The sequence below is a fragment of the Euleptes europaea genome, chromosome 12, assembly GCF_029931775.1.
Source record: "Euleptes europaea isolate rEulEur1 chromosome 12, rEulEur1.hap1, whole genome shotgun sequence".
NCBI classification, from domain to species: Eukaryota; Metazoa; Chordata; class Lepidosauria; order Squamata; family Sphaerodactylidae; genus Euleptes; species Euleptes europaea.
The window spans coordinates 21,972,184-21,993,510 of NC_079323.1; the positions used below are offsets into that span (position 1 = coordinate 21,972,184).

Genomic DNA, 21,327 nt, shown 5'->3' on the forward strand with positions numbered 1-21,327 from the left:
GTATTAACATGCTTGAGGATTATGATGTCTGATAACTTCTGCTACAAAGACAAACTATTAATATGCTTTGCAATGGCCGATTCAGGCAAGAGAAGGAAGTTCTTCCCCCCACAGAGTGTTGGCTTTTGCAGCCCACAAAGGACGGGGAATCGGAAACAATGACTGAAATGCACAGGTCCAAAGTAAGGGCTTGGATCAAGCTGTGAAAGCTGACAGAAAAAGTGAAGTCCATCACCTGTTGGACACCTCTTCAGAACACATCATTTTTTACTTGACTGCCAGCAAGCTGTGGCTACAGATGTCACTGCATCATGCGAAAAAGGAGTTGCCCAAATCCTCCCAATCATTACAAAGACTGAAACTGCTAATATTGCCTGCATTGGGCAGAATGGAAAAATGTAGCTCCTAATGTTAGTGGAGAACCAGGGACTACTATGCTGTCTACTGATCCTGAATGTGGTCGGTATTCTACTGCAAAGCTTAGCACAGGGTTCAACCTTAACAGGCTGAAGATAGTTTCCTTAACATCACAGGGGTTTGGGACGTGGTTCCTATTGTGTGTGCTAACAATGAAAGTGGGTCAAACATGCATATAAAATTCCTCTGGAAGTTAATGTAGCTGCCTTTCTGGCATTAAGCCTGCTCCAGTTCATGACACAGGCAGAAAGTTCATATGCAACCCACACTCTGGGCACACTACCAATAGTTTGGTAGGATGAAGTGCTGGTAATAGTATGGAGGCAGGCCACTTCCCGGGTCCGATTGTTTTTCAATTACGGCTTCACATTGACACTTGTAACTTTGTGGAAGAACAAGCACTCACTGCAGTGTTCTGCAGGCATTCCCCCCCCACCACCACCATCAAACCTTATTTGGGCTCTCACAATCAGTTTGTGAACCCAACTCTGATTCGTTTATCGTATGTGCCATACCCACATCAGATCCCATGGGTTTTAAATTAATCTTGCCTAGGGTTCTTTTTAAAAAACAAACTTGAAATGTATATAAGAATGAGGTGTCAAGAAAAAAATAAGCTCATAACAAAGTAGAAGAAGAGTTGGTTTTTATACGCCGACTTTCTCAACCACTTAAGGGAGACTCAAGCCGGCTTACAATCACCTTCCCCTCCCCACAACAGACACCCTGTGAGGTAGGTGGGGCCGAGAGAGCTCTAAGAGAGCTGTGACTAGCCCAAGGTCACCCAGCTGGCTTCGTGTGTAGGAGTTGGGAATCAAATCCAGTTCACCAGATTAGCCTCCGCTGCTCAAGTGGAGGAGTGGGGAACCAAACCCGGTTCTCCAGATCAGAGTCCACCCCTCCAAACCACCGCTCTTAAACACTACACCACGCTGGCTCACAAAACCGCAAACACATAATATCTACCACCTAGTTTCCAATGAAATAAGAAAGCCTTTCTGTGCCATCCTAAAAATGTAAGAAAATAAACTATCACAAATTTTATAAACGTCAATGTTCTGCAATAAGAAATGCCTCTGTGAAGAAATTTGAACAGCAGGTAGACTAATTTAAACCACTTGAAACAACTGGGGAAGGGGTAAGATTTAAGAGGAAAAGAAAAGGGGCTTGTTCCAAAATGCATGCACAGGTTGGTGGCTTGACAACATCAAGCAATGACTTGCACATAAGTAGGAGCCATCAAAGATTAAACTCCTCATGCAGAACCCACATACCACCTCAGAGAGACAAAGACGTTTCTAGGGAGGCAGTCCACACGTTCATAGCAGAGTAACTGAACCATATGGTGCCTGATGAAGTTTCCCACAAATGAGCTACAAGACTCTTTAAACATTTTATCCCGTTCGCCCAATATTGTGCATACTCCAACATTACCAAGAAAGAATTTAGGATGGAAGATATGGGCAGGCATGATTCTCCTTGGCTGGGATCACAACAAGCAGGGGGCAGGTTGGTCCCGTCCCAGTGGTATTCCCAAGCGCACCTCTTTGCTTTAACCCACATAAAAGTGAACGGTTGGGAAATGAAGTGAAGTTTGGAACTTAGAATCTCTGACAATGGAGCGATGCCACAAAGGGGTGCAACTAGCATCTGCACACACAACGTGTCCATGTAATATACAATCCCATCTATACATACACATACACACACAATTTAAAAGTAGCAATACGCCTATCAATAACTGCTCAGGCAACAGGCCCTTTTCTCATACTATTAACATGTTATATTTCCCTATCTCTGGAAAAACAAGAATCCCTGTTTATAAATAAGGATCACTTTAAGAATGAACAAATAGAATATTTTTCACTAGATCTTACTCTGAGCCTGTACAAAGTATAGCTCCATGGAAGCTACAAGAATGCAAAGCCATATAACACGGCGCTGACAATTTTGTTCAGCCATTTTGGGAGATTTTAGGACAGCAATTGTGCTATTTTCATTGTCCAAAAGAGCCACACAGTTTGCATCACTCACTATTTTCTTCGTACAGATCCAGCTCGTCATCTGGTAGAAATCAGAATAACTCCGCTGAAGTTTAAAGAGAGAATTTACACTGCTTTGCACCAGCTAATGGCTGGCCTTTAAATGATATATCTCAGCAAAAAATCAATACTAAACAATCACTTTTGCTGGGACCTATCTTGTCATTGGGACACAGGAGCCATGCACACACACTGAAACATCAAAGGGTACACTAAAGTCATTCTGATGCCGTTTTCACCTGATTTCACAAAAGAGCCACAAGAACAAGCAGGACTCTTAACGTAGCTAGCTGGACAAAGTGTTCATTTCTGTGACTCTGTACCTTTAAACTGAGGGAAACAACACGTCCCATGTCCTCTCTTGGAGTGCTGCTCATTGCCCTATCTTAGGCAATAAAACTTGGAAGAGCTATCAGAGCAATTACAGCCCATAGCGTTACGTCCAAATTACAGTAACAGAACCAAAGAATGGTCAGTTCTGATTTGATATATGCAAGACTCTGAACTCTATGATTTGCTTAAACGATTTTTTACATTGCTTAACCCAGAAACAAACCTACTATATCGCCTGGCTGGTCAGGCTTTACCCAAAATCTGGGCATGCCACCAAATACGCATTTGGCTCATTAGCTCCCCTGCATTCCCAACATTTTAAAAAAAGCAAGTCTCTTATCAATGCCGTTGTAGGCAGTTATAGCCTTTCAAGCCCATTGACATCAATAAACTAAAAAGGGTGTAACTGTGCTTCGGATAGCTCTGTAATTCTTCTAGACCTGGTGACAGAAAGCAAAATGTGAAGACAGTCTTCTGCCTAATTTATGCAGTGGAAGAAGGTTGTTACACATTCCCATTGTTCTAGCCAAGGAAGTCGTGGCTGTGACTGACAGATGTGAGAACCAAGAGAATGGCTTCCTTATTGCCCTCAGCTTCTTCTTCTGATAGTCTTAGGCTGTTATGCATGGCTGTGTCCCTTAAGGTCACCCCTCCGACTTCGGGCCTTTGTTTTAATTATGCATGCTGTTTCTTAATGTCAGAGGTCGCCTCGCTCTCCCCCTGCATTTCCCCGCATGTTGCACACATTTTCAAATTTGAGATAAAACACATCCCTGAAAAACACATCACGCAAAAAGCGGGGAAATGCAGGGGAAGAGCGAGGCGACCTCTGACGGTGGGAAATGGCATGCATAATCAAAACAAAGACCCAAAGTCATCAGAGGGGTGACAGCAAGGGAAACAGCCATGCATAAAAGGCCATTGTTGAGTACCTGATAGCTCCATCTGTGTTTTCTGCTTCTTAGAATTTAACTGGTTTCTAAATGAAAGCAAGCACTTCAAAAGAAAATCATCCCATACTTTCTTGGGAATTTCCAAATTATTCCAATAATCAATGGTAATATAGGAAAAACTGAGTTTCTCTCTCTCTTTAAAAATATAACAGGGTAGTGTTTATCAGTCCTTTCCCCAGCTCTGTTTGTATTGTTGAGAGCTGCAGAAAAACAAAGTGATCCTTCTCTTTTCAAAGCTGGAAAATAATTTTAGATGATGCACTAGCAAGTCCAAAAGTGCACTTAAGCCTTCAGAATGTACCGTTAGATACAGGCCAGTTTCTTGTTTGTGCAGAGACACTCCAAGTCTCCGTATTGTCGGAATATTTAAGATGTTTAATGCTGCAATACACTATACATACTTGTCTGGATAGGATTTACTCTTGAGCAATTTAGGATTAAACTTTAAGGCTGCAGTCCTATTCACTTTACTGACACTAATTTTCACAGAAACCATTGAAACTCCACTGAAATTGCACTCTTCAAGCAGCAGCTTGACAAACACTTTTAGGCTGATTCTGCAATGAGTAGACTTGATGGCACATGAACACATTTTTTCCAGCTTGATGATCTCATGCTGCACTGTTCTTGGTGAGGCTCCATTGCCCCAAGACATGAAGCTGCCTTACACTGAAGCAGACTATTGATCCATCTCTCCCAATATTGTTTACTCTGATTGACTGCGACACTCAAAGGTCTTGGACAGAGGCCTTTCTCAGATCTGCTGTGCTAACCATAACAGTTTTGAGATGCTATCACTTGAACCTGGAACCTCCTGCATGATATGAAAATGTTACATGTGGCACGTCATTACCAGATACTGCAGGCATAAAGTGATTACTGCACATGTGTCAATGAGCTCTGAGAGATGTGCATGCATTAGGTGCATGTTTGTATGAACCAGCCCTTTGTGTTCCTGCAAAGGTGTGATTTCAAGGTTTCATAAACTATATCCAAGTTGTCAGATGCACATTTATAATGAAGCTCGCCCACGTCTGGTTTGATAACTCCTTGAATTAATGTCATGCCACCAACTACAATTGTGCTAGGAACGCTGAATGCTATTTCCCCTTTGATTTCCAAACATAACATAGAGAGGGGGATCATCACGCCTACAAGCAGAGTCCTAATGTCTGCCATTCACATGTGCACAAAAGTTAATTGAGAAATTAAATAGTTCCTTTGATGCTTGAGGGTTTAATGCTTTGTATACACTCTCTCCTTTGTGTGCAAAGCATCAAGACTGTACCCAGTTTTATAGGAATAAAGGAAATTCCTGCTGAAAACTTCTAAAACTAGAGAAAAAGAACAGCAAGAGGTGATGAGGTAGGTGGAGAAGGTAAAAATCAAGCATAAATGTGTGTACAATTATGTGTAACCTTAAAATAAATGTATAGAAATTCCAGCCTATGATCAAATCAGACACCTGGCTCGCCCACCTTCCCAGTGCCAAACTTAAACATTTTCACATTTGAAATGAAAAATGCATAGTGTTTGTGTGCATCTGCAATACACACAAACCTTGCTCTGAAGCTAATATTCACAGGAAATGGAAAAAGGAAGAAAGATTAGTAGAGAAAAACTGTGCCCAATCTGGAATTTGTTGCTGAACCAACTGCTTATTGTATCATAAGGTTGAGCCAGCACACTTCATAACATTTAGGAAAATTCACCCCAACTAATGAAATACAAAGGATAACAACATTAATGAACATTCCTGTCGTTATAGAAATGTTGTAATGAACAGAATCCCAGGGTTAATGGCTGGGATCTACTGAAGCATTTCCTCTTGCCCCCCCTCCTTCCTTCCACTGCGGCCAAAAATGCCCCCCCCCCAAAATGGGAGACAAAAAAGGCATGCTCTGCAGGTGGAAATCTTTCCATCCACTAAAAGTCCCAGTAGATCCAAGCCAATAGACTTTTGTCTGTAGTTGGTTATGATAGCACAACCTTTGCAGTTATGGCTGCTCTGACATGAACATTGCTCTGACACCAACATTACATCAAAATTATTATTTCTGTAGCAAACAAAAGGATCCATCAACCCTTAACTTAAGCAAGGTCAACATTGGGCTCCTTCATGTTGCAAACTGTAACTCGGCCTTATTAGGGAGAGGTGTTAATTGACATCTTGCAACCATTACCTTGATGAAATAATCTAGTTCGTGTAGCCAAACCCATTCATCTCCAACTTAAGTGTTTTTATCTCCAAACTGTTAAAATGAAGCTCTTCTAATTGCTGGTTTGAGTAATATGAGAGCTTCGGGTCAAATTCATTGTTCCTCCCAGGAAATAACAAGAATCTTCTTTTCCAAGTGTATGTGGCTAAGTGTTCTTCAGAGATCTTTCTTGTTTGCATCCCAGTCTTTCAGGTGTTCCTTTTTTTAAGCTCATGAGACTATAAACACATCCATCAGCATTTTTCATAGCACAGCATACTGATATAACTGTCTGCATTCAGGGATGGCACCTAATAGACAAGAATACTCCCAAGATAAGTCCCATTAGAGTAGTTAATTCCTAGCATCCAACATCTGTGGGATCTTCAAGAGTTTCCATTGCAGCATCCCCATTATCCAAAGCATTGCCTGTTTTCTCTTTGTTGTACTACTTGAGTTAGCGCTTTCCCCCCGCTGCTTTCTCTTTCAGCTCTCTGATTCCCATGCACTTTTCATTGTCCACTTTGGTTGATGACTGTGCCAAGGAATGCAACCTTCTTAACATCCAAAGCTGCTAAGGCAGGATTGCAAGAAAAAGAACAATGCTATCATTAACGGACCAAAAGATTTCTCTTTTGCTCTGGTCACTTCTCTAATCTTCTGAGACAGGAACACCATTATTAAATTAGTGCCTTTAATGTTTCATTCCAGCTTGATGGGGAACAAAGAACTAATAGAAAGACTCATAACCTAAAGTTGCAGCTACAGCCTTGACTCCCACACTCAAAATGGCTTAAAACAGCTATGATGAGAACCACTGTTTATTATCTGTTCCTAAAACAAAATATTTTTAAGATAACAGGCAAATAATTTGAGGTTAGCCATTCCAACACTGCAGTCCTAAATAGAGTTATATTGACTTCAGTGGAATTAGAAGAAAGTAATTCTGCTTAGGGATTGCACTGCAACTGTTACCATGGTCAAATTTGTTTTTCCTACCAACATAACCATAAGAACATAAGAAAAGCCATGCTGGATGAGACCAAGGCCCAACAAGTCCAGCAGTCTGTTCACACAGTGGCCAACCAGGTGCCTCTAGGAAGCCCACAAACAAAACAATTGCAGCAGCATTATCCTGCTGGTGTTCCAAAGCACCTAATATAATAGACATGCTCCTCTGGTACTGGAGAGAATACCCTTATCCTCCATGAACATGTCCACTCCCCAGCTGGGAGGCGGGCGGGCGCACAGAGCGGGCTGGGAGGCGGGCGGGCGCGCCAAGCTGGCTCTGTGCTTCCCCCCCCCCGCTTCCCAGCTGGGAGGCGGGCAGGCGCACAGAGCAGGCCGGGAGGCGGGCGAGCGCCAAGCCGGCTCTGTGCTCCCCCCCGCTTCCCAGCTGGGAGGCGGGTGGGTGCACAGAGCGGGCCGGGAGGCAGGCGGGCGCGCCAAGCCAGCTCTATGCTCCCCCCCCCCCCGCTTCCCAGCGGGCGCGCCCAGCCGGCTCTGTGCGCACATTCGCTCTATAAGACGCACAGACATTTCCCCTCACTTTTGAGGAGGAAAAAAGTGCGTCTTATGGAGCGAAAAATATGGTACTTCCTTTTATCAGTTTTGAATCTCTCACCCTCCAGCTTCAGCAGATGATCCCGCGTTCTAGTATTATGAGAGAGGGAGACAAGCCTCATTTTAAGGTAGCCAACAGCTTGAACTTGCTTCTACGTGCAGTTGTACCCCAGCTTTTATTGGGAGATGTTTGCCTGGGCAAAAATGGATTCCTTAAGTTAAGGGGAATGGACAGGCAACAATCTTTACTCAGCACGACAACAGCACACTGAGCACAGAAGCACCTCAATGGGGAATAAGAGGCTACACTGATTCCTTATGACAGACTACTCTGTTTCACTCAGAGATGGTGCAGAATGGTACCCTTTGGGGCTGTCATGTGGGCTAGTGAACCTTCTCCCAGGTAGGAATGCCTCTACCTGTATATTTGCATAAAAGTAAACAGTACAAAAATGCCACAAGAACCAGCATGCTATAGTGCATTTTTACAATTGGTGAATAGATTTTCTTCCACACAGAATCATAAAGTTGGAAGGGGGCATACAGGCCATCTAGTCCAACCCCGGGCTCAATGCAGGATCAGCCTACAGCATCCCTGACAAGTGTTTGTCCAGCCTCTAAAGACATCAGCATACCATCACTACAATAGTAGCTTTCTCCTGTTCCTTATTTTAAGGAGTGTTGCCCTGTTTATTTCCAAAATGCTCATGGAGCAGAAGAGATGCACCATGGCTTGGATCCACCGGTAATGTTTGCAAACAGAAAGGATTTCCGTCTGCAGAGCACAATTTTCTCACCTTCCCCTTAATTCCACCACTCAAAATGCCACTCCTGGAAGACAAGAAACTTCCAAGAGAAGCATTTACTGAAGCCCAAGCCAGTATTTGCAAACGGCAACTCATTTAATATGTTGCAAGGCTGGTATAGTCTAATAACGGATTACTAATGCCCTGACACATTTAAGACATCAAAACACCAACAGAGCAATCCTAAAAAGAGTTACGCCCTTCTTAAATTCACTGGCTCAGAAATTTAATCCAAATTAAGGAATTCATGGTGCAATCCTAAACAGAGTTTACATTCTTCGGATGTAACCCTACTGGGGATTGTACTGTGAGTTCCTTAGTTTGGATCTCTTTGGGTGGCAACCCTATTTATTACACATCAGATCTGGAATGTAAACACAGGTGTGCCTTGAGGTCACATAAATGAGCTTTATCACAAACACTTCAGAGGATAAGAGTCCAGACAATGTGACTCCACATTCTGAACTGATAATGTTAAACTTTACTTCCTTGCGGTCTTCCTGCCCCAGGTTGATAAATTCAAACGAGAAGCTATCCTTGAGACACACTTAGGTGACTTTGGTCGGTAAGAGTTTTTATGGATTGGTGTTTCATGTGTGTTCTCTGGCTGTGGTACTTGCCTTACAAACAGCAACAGGTTTAAACCCACATTTGGCCAAATCTCTCCCTAATAAGGCCAAGCTAAGAGCTACAGTGACATCTACTGAGCCCATTGTTTAATTGTGTAGTCTAAATTTTTTTTTAAAGGCATTGTGTAAATGCTGGTTCACACATTATGGAGAACACCAGTTGGGTCCTTATGCTGTGTAATAGTCACAACAGAGTTGCAAGGTTCTTCTCAGTTCCCATGTGTACGGGGCTCGATTCGAATTGTGACTGTGGTGCTCATGCAGAAGGGTTTATGGAGCTCAAGCCAGTGTTCATGATTCTCTGCTCTCCATCCCATTTATCAAAGAATCCAGTGAATTAGCCTGAGCAGTAATCACCCAATAAGCTTCACAGATAAGTGAGGATTTGAAACTGAGGTCTTTTATGCATGGCTGTTTCATTCACCATCATCCTTCCAATGACTTTGGGTCGATTATGAATGCCGTTTCCAACTGTCAGAGGTCACCTCACTTCCCTCCTTGCCTTTCCCTGCGCTTTGCTCGCATTTTCAGAGACCTGTTTTATCTTGAATTTGAAAACGCGGACAAAACTCAAGAAAAGGCAGGGGGAGAGCAAGGCGACCTCTGATGATCGGAAACAGCATGCATAAAAGACCTGGGTCTCCTAACTAAAGTGATCTGGTTGGTATCTTTTCATTCTAATTTTCTCCATCAGTTAAAAATGTCTCTATTTTTCAAGGCATTTGCAGACATTGCTTTTATCACCACTCAGTTGTGAGGCTCCTTGTGCCTCACTTTCTGCGTCACTAGCGTTCTGTTTCTACTGTGAAGTATCAGCATGAGATGCAATGTCTCTAACTGTTGAACAATCAATGAAACATTAAGATGTTGGAACTTCCCATTTAGTAGTTCTGCATCTTATTGACTTGGCCTTTTGTGTTATTTTCCTATAAAGATGGAACTTGTTTTTCAATCTGAGCAAGTCTGTCTCACTGAAGAGAAGACATTAACCAGGGTACGCCCCTCCTCCCTTCCTTTCAGAACTCAACCTCCTTCCTGTCTTGGACTGCATTATCAGCCTCTGGCCCTTCAGACTTGCTGCTTCTGGAACCTGACCCTTGCTTGTCCTTGTCCTGAATCATGCTACTTATCTCTTTCGCTATTGGACTGACTTGACTGCTGCCTCTCTTTTCCCAAACCAAACTTCAGTCTTTTTGCCATAGCTCTGCAACTGAGAAGTGCGCAACATACTCAGCATGTGTACCGGGGCTTTGGAACATCTCTCTCCCTTGAACAACTGTCTCAGGTTCTGCTCGAAAAATACAAGTGAGAGGCCTGATACTCAAAGTATGAAAGCAAAAATAAGTCAGAAATCCCAGGAAGTGCACACAACTTAACCCCATTTTTGTGAGTTTTATCCTCTTCTGCCAACAGGAACAGCTCCCTACCCTCCTCTAAGTGACAGCCCCTCAAATACTTAAAGAGACCAATCACATCCCCCCTCAACCTCCTCTTTTCCAGATTAAACATTCCCAACTCCCTCAGCCTTTTCTCATAGGGCTTGGTCTCCAGGCCCATGATCATCGTCGTCACTCTCCTTTGCACCAGCTTGATTCTGTCCACATCCTTTTTGAAGTGTATCAAAGGGTATGTTCAACTATGGTATGTTCAAGCATCAGGGCATGGCCATCCCATAGTGCCAAGTTCCCCTCCCCTTCCTCGCCTTTTCCCCTTCCCTCTCCCCTTTTCCGTACTTGGTTTTTTCTTAACCCTATCTTAGCCTTATCTTTAACACCTTGTGGTACACATAGTTTCTCCAAACCTGGAAATGACACCATCATCTGGGAGCCATGATCAGGGCACCGTTATTGTGTATTGATAATCTAATGTTTTAATTATTTATGTGATATTATTTTAATTGTAATTCTATGTTGTTAGCCACTTTGCGCCCAGATTTAGTTGGGAAGGGTGGGATAAAAATATTAATAACAACAACAACCAAAACAACTTAAAACCCGGCAAACATGGCACCTCTGGTTTTATGTTAAAACCCAGCAAATGCGGCATCTCTGGTTTTATGTTATCCTACCTCTAGATAGAACACGATGGGTAGCTGTGTTAGTCTGTCTGCAGCAGTAGAAAAGAGCAGGAGTCCAGTAGCACCTTAAAGGCCAACTAAATTTCTGGCAAGGTATGAGCTGTCGTGAGTCACAGCTCATTTCTTTAGATACCAGATACTTCAGGTATCTGAAGAAGTGAGCTGTGACTCACAAAAGCTCACACCTTGCCAGAAATGTTTAGTCTTTGGGGTGCTACTGGACTCTTGTTCTTTTCTATCACCACTAGATGGCAGGTTGAGAACACAAATAGACTTTTCCATCAAATTACTGCCTTGTCGCAGCATCTTTCCAAAAGATGCACTTGACAGAATTAATCTTGAGCTGGTTTAGTTTCTCTTCACCTTTTTAAAAAAACCAGATTCAAGGCAGAGTTCACTAGTTATGAAAACTGCATCATCAAGGTGAGCAGAGTGATTATTTTGTGTTTACATGTACCTCCACAGAGATCAGTATCTGTATTACGCTCCAGAATCAGAAACGCTGAGCTGCTCAGTTTTCATTTTTAAAAAATATTTCTTGGTCATGCGGATGCAAAAGAGCTTACTGATTTATATTTATCGCTCCTTTGTCCTTCCTCACCAAAACACAAACAAAGAATATCAGTGAGAACAGAAACTACAAACCAGAAAATCTGGTTCTGAGTACAGTAAAACGAAGTTTTCAAAATATGAACATATGAAGCTGCCTTCTACGGAGTCAGGCTATCAGTGACCATCTAGTCCAATACTGTCTAGTCTGAATTTATTTTGCAGCCGTGACATTTGTTCATGCTCTCCCGTGCTAAAGAAATTATGAATGAAGAATTCCCTCCCACACACACACACACCAGTTACCAAGGGATTAATTTGCGTTGCTGGAAATGGATCTCTCCCTTTTCTTGTACATCTTCAGTATCAACTATTTTAGGTTAAATATATTGTTCAACAGTTACAGCCTAGTTACAGTTAAGTATTACAAAGAGTACATCTATTGACCAGGGGCTTGGCAAAACACTATAACAAATTTATTGTTTGTAATTCCTGAAGTGCCCTGACCTGTATAACCCAGGATAGCCTGATCTCGTCAGATCTCAGAAGCTAAGCAGGGTCAGCCCTCATTAGTATGTGGATGGGTGACCACCAAGGAAGTCAGGGTTGCTATGCAGAGGAAGGCAATGGCCAGCCACCTGTTAGTCTCTTGCCTTGAAAGTAATACGGAATCACCATAAGTTGGCTTGTGATTTGATGACACTTTACACACACAATTCCTTAAGTTATATTATATCGTGATTGTTTGCATAATAACACAACCAGCAAATGGAAGTTGCATGACAATCACCTTATACTTTATACAGTTACACTTCCTCATACAAAGCTTAACTCAAAGCTGTAATTTGAAGAAAGCACTCATGATACAGCAGGCAGGTTCTCTATCAAACAGCTGCATTATAGTCACACTGGTAGGTGGGCCCCCCCTCAATGTATACGTATACAGGAAGATGTGGGGGTTATTTCCAATCTTCCTGCAATAATGTAATGATATAACTGTTAGCATGTTTTGCAAGTCAGGAAAAAGGAAGCAATTTTTTTTGAAAGAGTCAGAAGCAGAAGAGTTGGTTTTTATATGCCAACTTTCTCTACCACTTAAGGGAGACTCAACACGGCTTACAATCACCTTCCCTTCCCACAACAGAAACCCTGTGAGGTAGGTGAGGCTGAGAGAGCTCTAAGAGAGCTGTGACTAGCCCAAGGTCACCCAGTTGGCTTCATGTGGAAGAGTGGGGAAACCAACCCGGTTCACCAGATTAGCATCCGCCACTCATGTGGAGGAGTGGGGAATCAAACCCGGTTCTCCAGATCAGAGTCCACTGAGTCAGTCCTCAGTTAAGCTGAAAACTAGAGTGAACTTTCTATACGGAAAGGCTAAAAATTATTGAAATAAGCAATGAGAAGCATGTATATTTATGTAATTCTGTTCTGGGGGGACAACTGGAAGGACAAAAATCGGTAGTCACCGATGGCAATAAAGGTCCATGATGTTTGGGGTGGTGTATATGTGTGGGAGGGCGATAATCTGTGTCTGGGGGTCCCTTAGTAGATCTTGTCAGCTCTGGTTCTGCTCCCAACATTCAGTCAACTCAAATTATTTGCAAATTTCCACAGATGGTGTCAAAGGGAAAGGAAGAATTGGGTGTGGGGGGGATGCATGTTCTTTGGTAGCCGAGTGGGATATAAAGAAGATAATGAATGAAGAAAGCAGACAGGATAAACTATGCACCAGTGAAGTTCTGACCAAGGTTTGAGCACATACAGAATCATAGCGTTGGAAGAGATCACCAGGGTCATCTAGTCCAACCCCCTGCACAATGCAGGGAATTCCAAACTATCTCCCCCCACACACCCCTAGTGACCCCTACTCCATGCCCAGAAGATGGCCAAGGTGCCCTCCCTCTCATAATCTGCCTAACATCATAGAATCAGCATTGCTGACAGATGGCTATCTAGCCTCTTCTTAAAAACCTCTTCTTAAAAATATGTAGCTGCCTTAGTCAGATAATTAGTCTATACAGCTTATATTGCCAGTTCTGACCTTCTGCCTGACAGCCTTAATGCAAATGGCAGGAATTGAACACAGGACCTTATGCATGCAAAGAATATGCTATATCACTGAGCCATAATATCTCCTAGCAATTGAACTTTCACTGGATCCTGTTCTAAGCTAAGGTCTGCAACCATGAGAGCTAGAAACTTGAATTTAAAAACGGAGAATCTCAAAACGATACATGCAACCATGAAAGCCTGTATTTGTGCGATGAAAGCGGCAAAATAAAAATAGCCACAACACTTTTCCTATTACCACAGTATTTAAGAAATGAACTAATCAATATGAGGCAATCGGGCACAATGTAGAACTAGGGATGTTGAAGGAGGAAGTGAAAATTTGGAAAGCTCCTGAAACAATTAGCATGAATGAAAAATAAAACCGTTCCATGACAACTTGACAGTTATTGGAACTGTGTTATGTCACCAGTTACCATTTTATAATCAGACCATTACATTGTAAGTCTACCTACATATCTTTAAATACCAACCAGCCCTGCCCATCAAAGCCCAATAAAACTGCAATGACATATTCAGGTTTGTATACACAGCATCTGTCACCATGCAGCCTTATGAATAAATCTCAACCTGCTTGGGATTGACTCTGAGGTCACTCGCCAGATTGCCACCACTAACCACTCTGAGACTTGCGCTGACTGACCCTTGCCAGGGCCCCAGCCAAGAACCCTCCCAGCTGGATCCTGCTCTGTCTCACTCCTGTCACAAGGCAGGTAAGGTTGCAAACTTGCAATAAAGCTGTCCTTGAAAAGGTACGTGGGCAGTCACTAATGCTTTCTTTATTCACGTTCAAAGGAAGCAAAACAACTTGATATTGCCTTCAAAACACAGGGAGAAATTACTTGACAAATTAAAAAGCAAACTGTTTAGAACTTAATATAGACAGAAGAAATACTCAGAGTATGCAAAGTACAATTGTATAATGACTAATAGAGGATGCGATAGAGAACTTAAAAATGATAAAGTAATGTCTTCTTGGGGCAGATGTAGGATGCCTGTATGTAATGTCCTAAACCACTTGGACACGGATATTAAATATTATTATTATTTTCCCCTCCTTTCCCCCAATTTTCTTTCTGTACCTTTATAAGAAAAATAAAATTACAAATTTTAACACAGGGAGAAATTATCGCTTGGGGGTGGGTGCATGTGTATTATTGCTTGCCTTAAAAATATGGGTTTGCTTTCTCCTTACCTCTTCCTTCCTTTCTTCAGCACTCGGAGCTAAATTGAGGCTCAGCTGAGAGTGGCTGCTGATGCCACTGTCTTCGTTTGCCTCGTCGTAATAGGCAGCTTGCACGGCGTCCTGGAAACAGACAGTGCTTTTCCCCAGCCTGGCAGAAGGCCCCTCCCCTCTTTCCTCACTTTCCATTGAGCTGAGCGACAAGGTGCTGCACTGATCCGGACAATGGGAATTAATATTGCACTTAACCTTTTCGGCACTAGGGCTCTGAGGCTTAGGGGCCGCAGGTCTGGCGGGGACGCTGGGATGCTCAGTGCTGCATGTAAACTGGCTGGAACTTTTTGGTCCGTCTGAGTCTTCATAAAACACTTCATTAGGAATTGGGCTAACGTCCTTAAAGGGAGGTGACGGACATACTGAATCTGGGGTGTCGCTGGACGAAACTCCGTGACTACTGGTATTGCAGGTCAATACGTCAGTCCCGACACTGTCTTCCTCTGAGCCTCTTGGGAGACCAGCTTCAGAAAAGCTAGAGTCTGGGCTACATTTGGGAGGGTGACACCTCCGCCTGTCACTTTCATTGCCGCTAGACACCCTACGAGAGTAATCATCATGCAGCCTGCTGTTCGATTTTGTCCTCTGGTTCTGTTCGCTGGGTGATGGGGTTTCGCTCTTAGGACTGTCTTTCTTGACGTTGCTAACAAGTCTCAAGACTCTGTCAAAATCCTTTGCTCTAATTGGGCTCTTCCAGCGTTTTGATCTCCGCTCCGAGTTCCTGTTGGTTTTGTCTGAGTCGGCTGAAGAAGTGCTCGTCGTTCTCTGCGGAGTTTGCTTTTCACTCGCAACTTTGAGGTCAGTGAGGTTTGAGGCGGACTTCCGTTTGAAGGAGCCCTTTTTCAGAAAGTTCAGGTTGTCTATGCTCTTGCTCCGCCTGTAGACGACTTCATTGCTTTCGGAATCTTTCACCACAATTTCACAAATCTGCGACTCCTGGATGATGGGAGGTACGGTTCTGGTACTGTTCTGATGGTCTTTAATTTTTTCAGTGTCTAGCAAATTTATGCGGCCAATGCCATAGGCGCGCCTGATGCTACGTGATCGGCGAGTGTTCCTCAGGAAGGAGTCATCGCTCTCCTCTCCATCAGAGTTATCAGAAGCCAAAGTATTATCTACCATGCTGTGCAAATCATGTAGGGGTCCTGAGTAGGAATACCTGTTTGTCTGAACTCTCATCACCGCACCGTTTGGCACACGCTTTCGGATATCGTTATCCAAGATGGTGTCATTTAAGTTGTCAGAGTCTTCCTTGGCTTGGATTCCTTGGAGCACGGATGATTTTAACTTCTTGAAAGATCCCATTTTTCTAATGGAAGACAAAGCGTTCCATGTCGAGGGGTTCCCCATGACTATCAGGGAATGAGGCCTTTCTACATTGGAGCCAGATCTTTTCCGAGGAGTGGAGAAAAACCGCATGATTTTGGAAGGGCTGACTTTGCTGTCCTGGCCTTCATCTTCATAGCTGCTACTGGTGTTGCATCCCCCATTGGGCAATAATGAGGTAGTGTTGTTCTGTGACTCTTTATTATCCATGACTATACAGGTGACAGAGGTGTCATTTCCACAGCCATTCTGACATGCTGTCATGTTTTCCGTATCATAAGCATCAGGACAGAGAGCTTTATAGCTCACATCCCATACCTGATGGTCTTCATCCTCTCCAAACCCAGGTTCTTCTTCAGCAGGACATCTTTTGGCGTTGCTGCTGTCACATCCGTGGGGCGAATTTAACTCTCTGGAAGTCTGTACAGCCTGCATCAAGACAACAAAGCCAGCATTTAGCATCTTTCTCCACAGCAAAGAGGGGTTCTTTGTATAAAATACAAGGCATTCCTAAAACAAGGCTTTCTTATAAAGCAAAGAAAGGCTTTGAGAATGATACCAACATTAGCATAGCTATTAGATAATGGAATTATATGATAAATCTGTATTTGCTTTGCTGGCTTGGTTACTGCTACTAAGCAGAATCCAAAGACCACAAGGGGGTACTTCAACAGAATTTTTCCTTCAGTAGATGCTCCTGCTAAATTTACTTCACTGTTTGCTGTCATTGTGCCTGAACTTTCAGCTATCTAACTGTGTGATCCTAAGAAGAGTTGTATTAAGCCCAAAAAAGTCCATTAATCTAGAAAGGTATAACTCTGCCTAGGAATTTTACCGTACAAGATCTAACTGTAAATCTGCTATTATTGGTCCACAAACTTTTAGGCAATGTACATGCCACTTTGTCGTAAGCATCTCTTTTCCTTCCAGTGGATATTTGGTGGTGTTAATTCCCACAGCACTTATCACCTACTCAGGAAGAAAGGAGGAAGGGATCCAGGATTCATACCCAATTACAATGACCATCTGTCAGGTGATATGTATGTGGACTTGATCCACCAAAAACTACAGAAGGGACAGTCCAGGGTGGATGCAAGGGACTTTATTTCACATCAAACACCTTTGCACGCATGGGGAGCATCCAGTGAAGTTATTTGCACATAAATCACTCCTGCTGGATCAAAGTTTCTCATTGGAGAGCAGCCTTTTGATCACGCGAACTGTCTGAGCTAATTTGTAAAAGAGTCCCCCCCTCCCAATAGCAGCTGTGAAGAGCAAAAAATAGAAAGGCAGGGAGTCCACAGGCTTTAAACAGTGAATATCCATCATGGTCCATTGTTTAATGAATAGTAGAAAGGGTATGAAAGTGATTGAAAATAAAGCATCCACTAGTGACATAAACAAGCTACACATTAACATTGTACACCGAGGTCTGAAAATTTAAACAATTATTAAGCTTTTCAATCTTGTTTTCATTCCCTGAAGAAAGCAATACATAACGCAAAAGCAATACATAACGTAAAATAAAGTTTTAAAATAAACTTTAAAATAAAGTTAGGGGTTGGGTCAAGCCAATGGTTTTCACAGCAAACATGACATTACAAAAAGAAAAAAGAAAGCCTAAAGGACAAAATGTAAAGGAGGTGGGGGGATGAAAGTTGTGAAAGAGAAAGAAAAAAAGATCACCACACACACACTGCATTATAATTGGTTAACGGCCTCGCCTCTAAAACACAAAAAATACAATGCACAAACAACTAAGGTATAATTCACAGTGGGTTAGTCTGTCTGCAGTAGTAGAAAAGGGCAAGAGTCCAGTAGCACCTTAAAGACTAACAAGAATATTTTCTGGTAGGGTAGGAGCTTTCGCTCATACCCTACCAGAAAATATTCTTGTTAGTCTTTCAGGTGGTACTGGACTCTTGCCCTTTTCTACAACTAAGGTATAAGACCATTGCTATATAAGGTTCTTACACTTAAAAAGTGCTTTCGAGTAATCAAACTGGCCATTTACGCATGGGAGGTTTTGCCTTGGGTTTGCCTCTCTCTAGATGCCCATTTTCCACATCTGAGTTCTCAAATCTCTGCATGGGGGGGGGGGCTTATTGTTGAGCGTGGGGAATTGGGATGGGGAAAGCGTGCATAGTGGCAAACCCAAGCCCAAACCTCCCACGCGCAAACGTCCACGGTCTCCCTAGCCTGCAAAAGAGAAAATCTCCTCGGGTTCCAAAGTTCCCTTGTCTATAAACTTTCCCTATGGCAAAAAAGAAGAAGCAAAAAGCACCTGCCGGCCTCCGCAGCGCCTCCTTTTCTCATCTCACCAAAGAAGCACGGGTCCAGCCGAGGCGCTCCCGGCAGCGGAGACAGACCTTCATGGGAGGTTTTGCCTTGGATTTGCCGCTCTCTAGATGCGCGTTTTCCCCACCTGAGTTCTCAAAACTCTGCACGGGGGGGGCTGATTGTTCAGTTTTGAGAATTGGGATGGGGGAAAGGTGCATCTAAAGAGTGGCCATTTATTCATGGAAGGTTTTGCATTGGATTTGCCACTGTATAGATCACTGGTTCCCAACCAGGGGTCCATGGACCCCCAGGGGTCCGCGAGAACTAAATTAAGGTCCCCGAAACAAAGTTATAAACCCATAATAAATTAATATTTTCAATTAAAAGTTCTCTATTATAAAAATATATTCAAATATGATTCCAAGTTTAACGTTTATGATTAAAGTTTATTTTCAAATTCTCGGAATTTTTATTTTGAACCTTGGGGTCCCTGCACCGAACAAAAATGTCCTAGTGGTCCCTGGTCAAAAAAAGGTTGGGAACCACTGGTATAGATGCAGGCTTTCCCCCCATCCGAATTCTCAAAACTCTGCACGGGGGCGTATTGTTGAGTTTGGAGAATAGGGATGGGGGAAAGTTCACTGTTTGGGGGCTTCCTAGAGGCACCTGGCCGGTCACTGTGCAAACAGACTGCCGGGCTTGATGGGCCTCGGTCTGATGCAGCGGGGTCTTTCTTGTGTTGTCAAAAGTGCATCTAAACAGGGGCAAATCCAAGGCAAAACCTCCCATGCATCAATGGCCCCGGCCCCTCCCGCCCCCCTCCCCAAACCCTGGCAGGCGATTACCTGGGAAGCCGACGGAAAGGTCCGCGCGCGCTTGGCGGCCGGCGGGTCCCCCCCAGCAGCACCGGGCAGGAGCAACAGCCCGGGGGCCTCCTCGCTCCTTCAGCACGGGAGGAGGAGGAGGAGCAGAAGCATGCTGGGCTCCTCCTGCCCTGGCGGCGGCGGCGGCTTCCCCCCCCTGGGCGTGCACTAATCCGCTTCCACGCATCACTATGGCAGCGGCCGGGACAGAGGGGGGGGGAGAGCCGAGGGGCGCAAAAGCCAGAGCAGCAGCAGCTGCAGCAGCTGCAGCCGGAGCGGGAGGGGAAGGAAGAAACTTGCTGGCGGGGGGCGTCCTGTGCAACGGGGTGGGGGGAGGAGAGGCGCCGTTCAAAAGGCTGCCCTCGGTTTCCTAACTGCTCCCAAATTTGGCCATGGGTGCGCGGGAGGTTTTGCCTCGGGTTCTCTAGGCGCGCCTTGCCCCCCTCCCCATCCGAAGCCTCAAAACTCAACAATTAGAAGCCCCCCCCCGCCGCCGCCGCCGCCCCGTGCAGAGTTTTGAGACTTCAGATGTGCGTCGAAGGCCATTTCTGCACGGGAGGTTTTGCCCCTCTCTAGATGCACGCTTTCCCCCCCTCCCCACCCCGGTCCAAATTCTCAGAACTCAAAAATAAGCCCCCGTGCAGAGTTTTGAGAATTCGGAGGGGGGGGGAATGTGCACCTAGAGGGCGGCAAGTCCGAGGCAAACCCTCGCGTGCATCAGTGGCCTTTGTGTGCAAATCCAAGGCAAACCCTCCCATGCATCAAAAGAGGAATCCGAGTCGTTGTTTTTTTTCCCCCTCGAAGGGGAAAGGGCTCCCAGGGGATGGCCCTTCTCCGGCCACTAGACCCTGACCCCCCCCCCATCCGCTTTTTATCTGCAGGAGTTTGACCCAGGACGTAGCCAAGGAAGCGGGGGGGGGGGAGAGAGAGATGCATAACAATGCCCCTCGCTTTGCACCGTTCATTTCCATTTCCAAAGGGCGTGCCCAGCCGGCACAAACGCTGGCCGAGGCGTGGCTTTCCCCGCCTCCTTTTGCAGGCTGGGCAAGAGGGAGGCTCGGAGGCGGCGCTCGAGTTGAAGAGCCAATCAGAAGAGGAGCCGATAAGAAGGGGCGGGGCCGGCGTGGAAGTCCTTGTCGGTCCATGGGAAGATGCCCCCCCAAACAACAGCAGCTGGTTAACTCCCTCCCTTTTCGTTACAGGCTGTTACCGCACTTTGTATTCCCAGCAATGTATTGAGTTTGAAAATGTTATAAAAAAATAACTGTTAGCACTTTCTATGTATTCCCAGCGATGTATTAAGAGTTTGAAAATGTTATAAAAAATACTGTTCACGCTTTCTATGTATTCCCAGCGATGAATTGAGTTTGAAAACGTTATAAAAAATACTGTTCACTCTTTCTATGTATTCCCAGCACTGTATTGCGTTTGAAAATGTTATAAAAAAATACTGTTCACACTTTCTATGTATTCCCAGCGATGTATTAAGAGTTTGAAAACATTATAAAAAATACTGTTCGCGCTTTCTATGTATTCCCAGCGATGTATTAAGCGTTTGAAAATGTTATTAAAAAAACTGCCTGCCACAGCTGCTGGCGAAACGTCAGGAAAGAAAATACCAAGACCACGGTTACACAGCCCGGATAACCTACGAGAACCAATGAACTCTGACTGTGAAAGCCTTCGACAATATTTCGATGTATTAAGAGTTTGAAAGCGTTATAAAAAATACTGTTCGCGCTTTCTATGTATTCCCACCGATGTATTAAGAGTTTGAAAACGTTATAAAAAAATACTGTTCGCGCTTTCTATGTATTCCCACCGATGTATTAAGAGTTTGAAAACGTTATAAAAAATACTGTTCGCACTTTGCTTGGCCCCTTTAGCTGTGAAGACGTTTTCCAACCATTTATTAGCCATAGTATCCAAAAAACCCTTTAAAGCGATGTTTTTTATAACATTTTCAAACTCTTAATACATTGCT

The 21,327-nt window shown here is 44.0% G+C and overlaps 1 protein-coding gene across 1 annotated transcript in view; it reads right to left on the minus strand.

Moving 5' to 3' along the window:
• Positions 1-21,327, minus strand: part of SPATA13 (spermatogenesis associated 13) — a 154,128-nt gene that overhangs the window by 42,032 nt on the left and 90,769 nt on the right. The window contains exon 2 of the mRNA XM_056858028.1: positions 14,833-16,629. Within this exon, the coding sequence (XP_056714006.1) occupies positions 14,833-16,629 (1,797 nt within the window). The remainder of the gene's footprint in view (positions 1-14,832; positions 16,630-21,327) is intronic.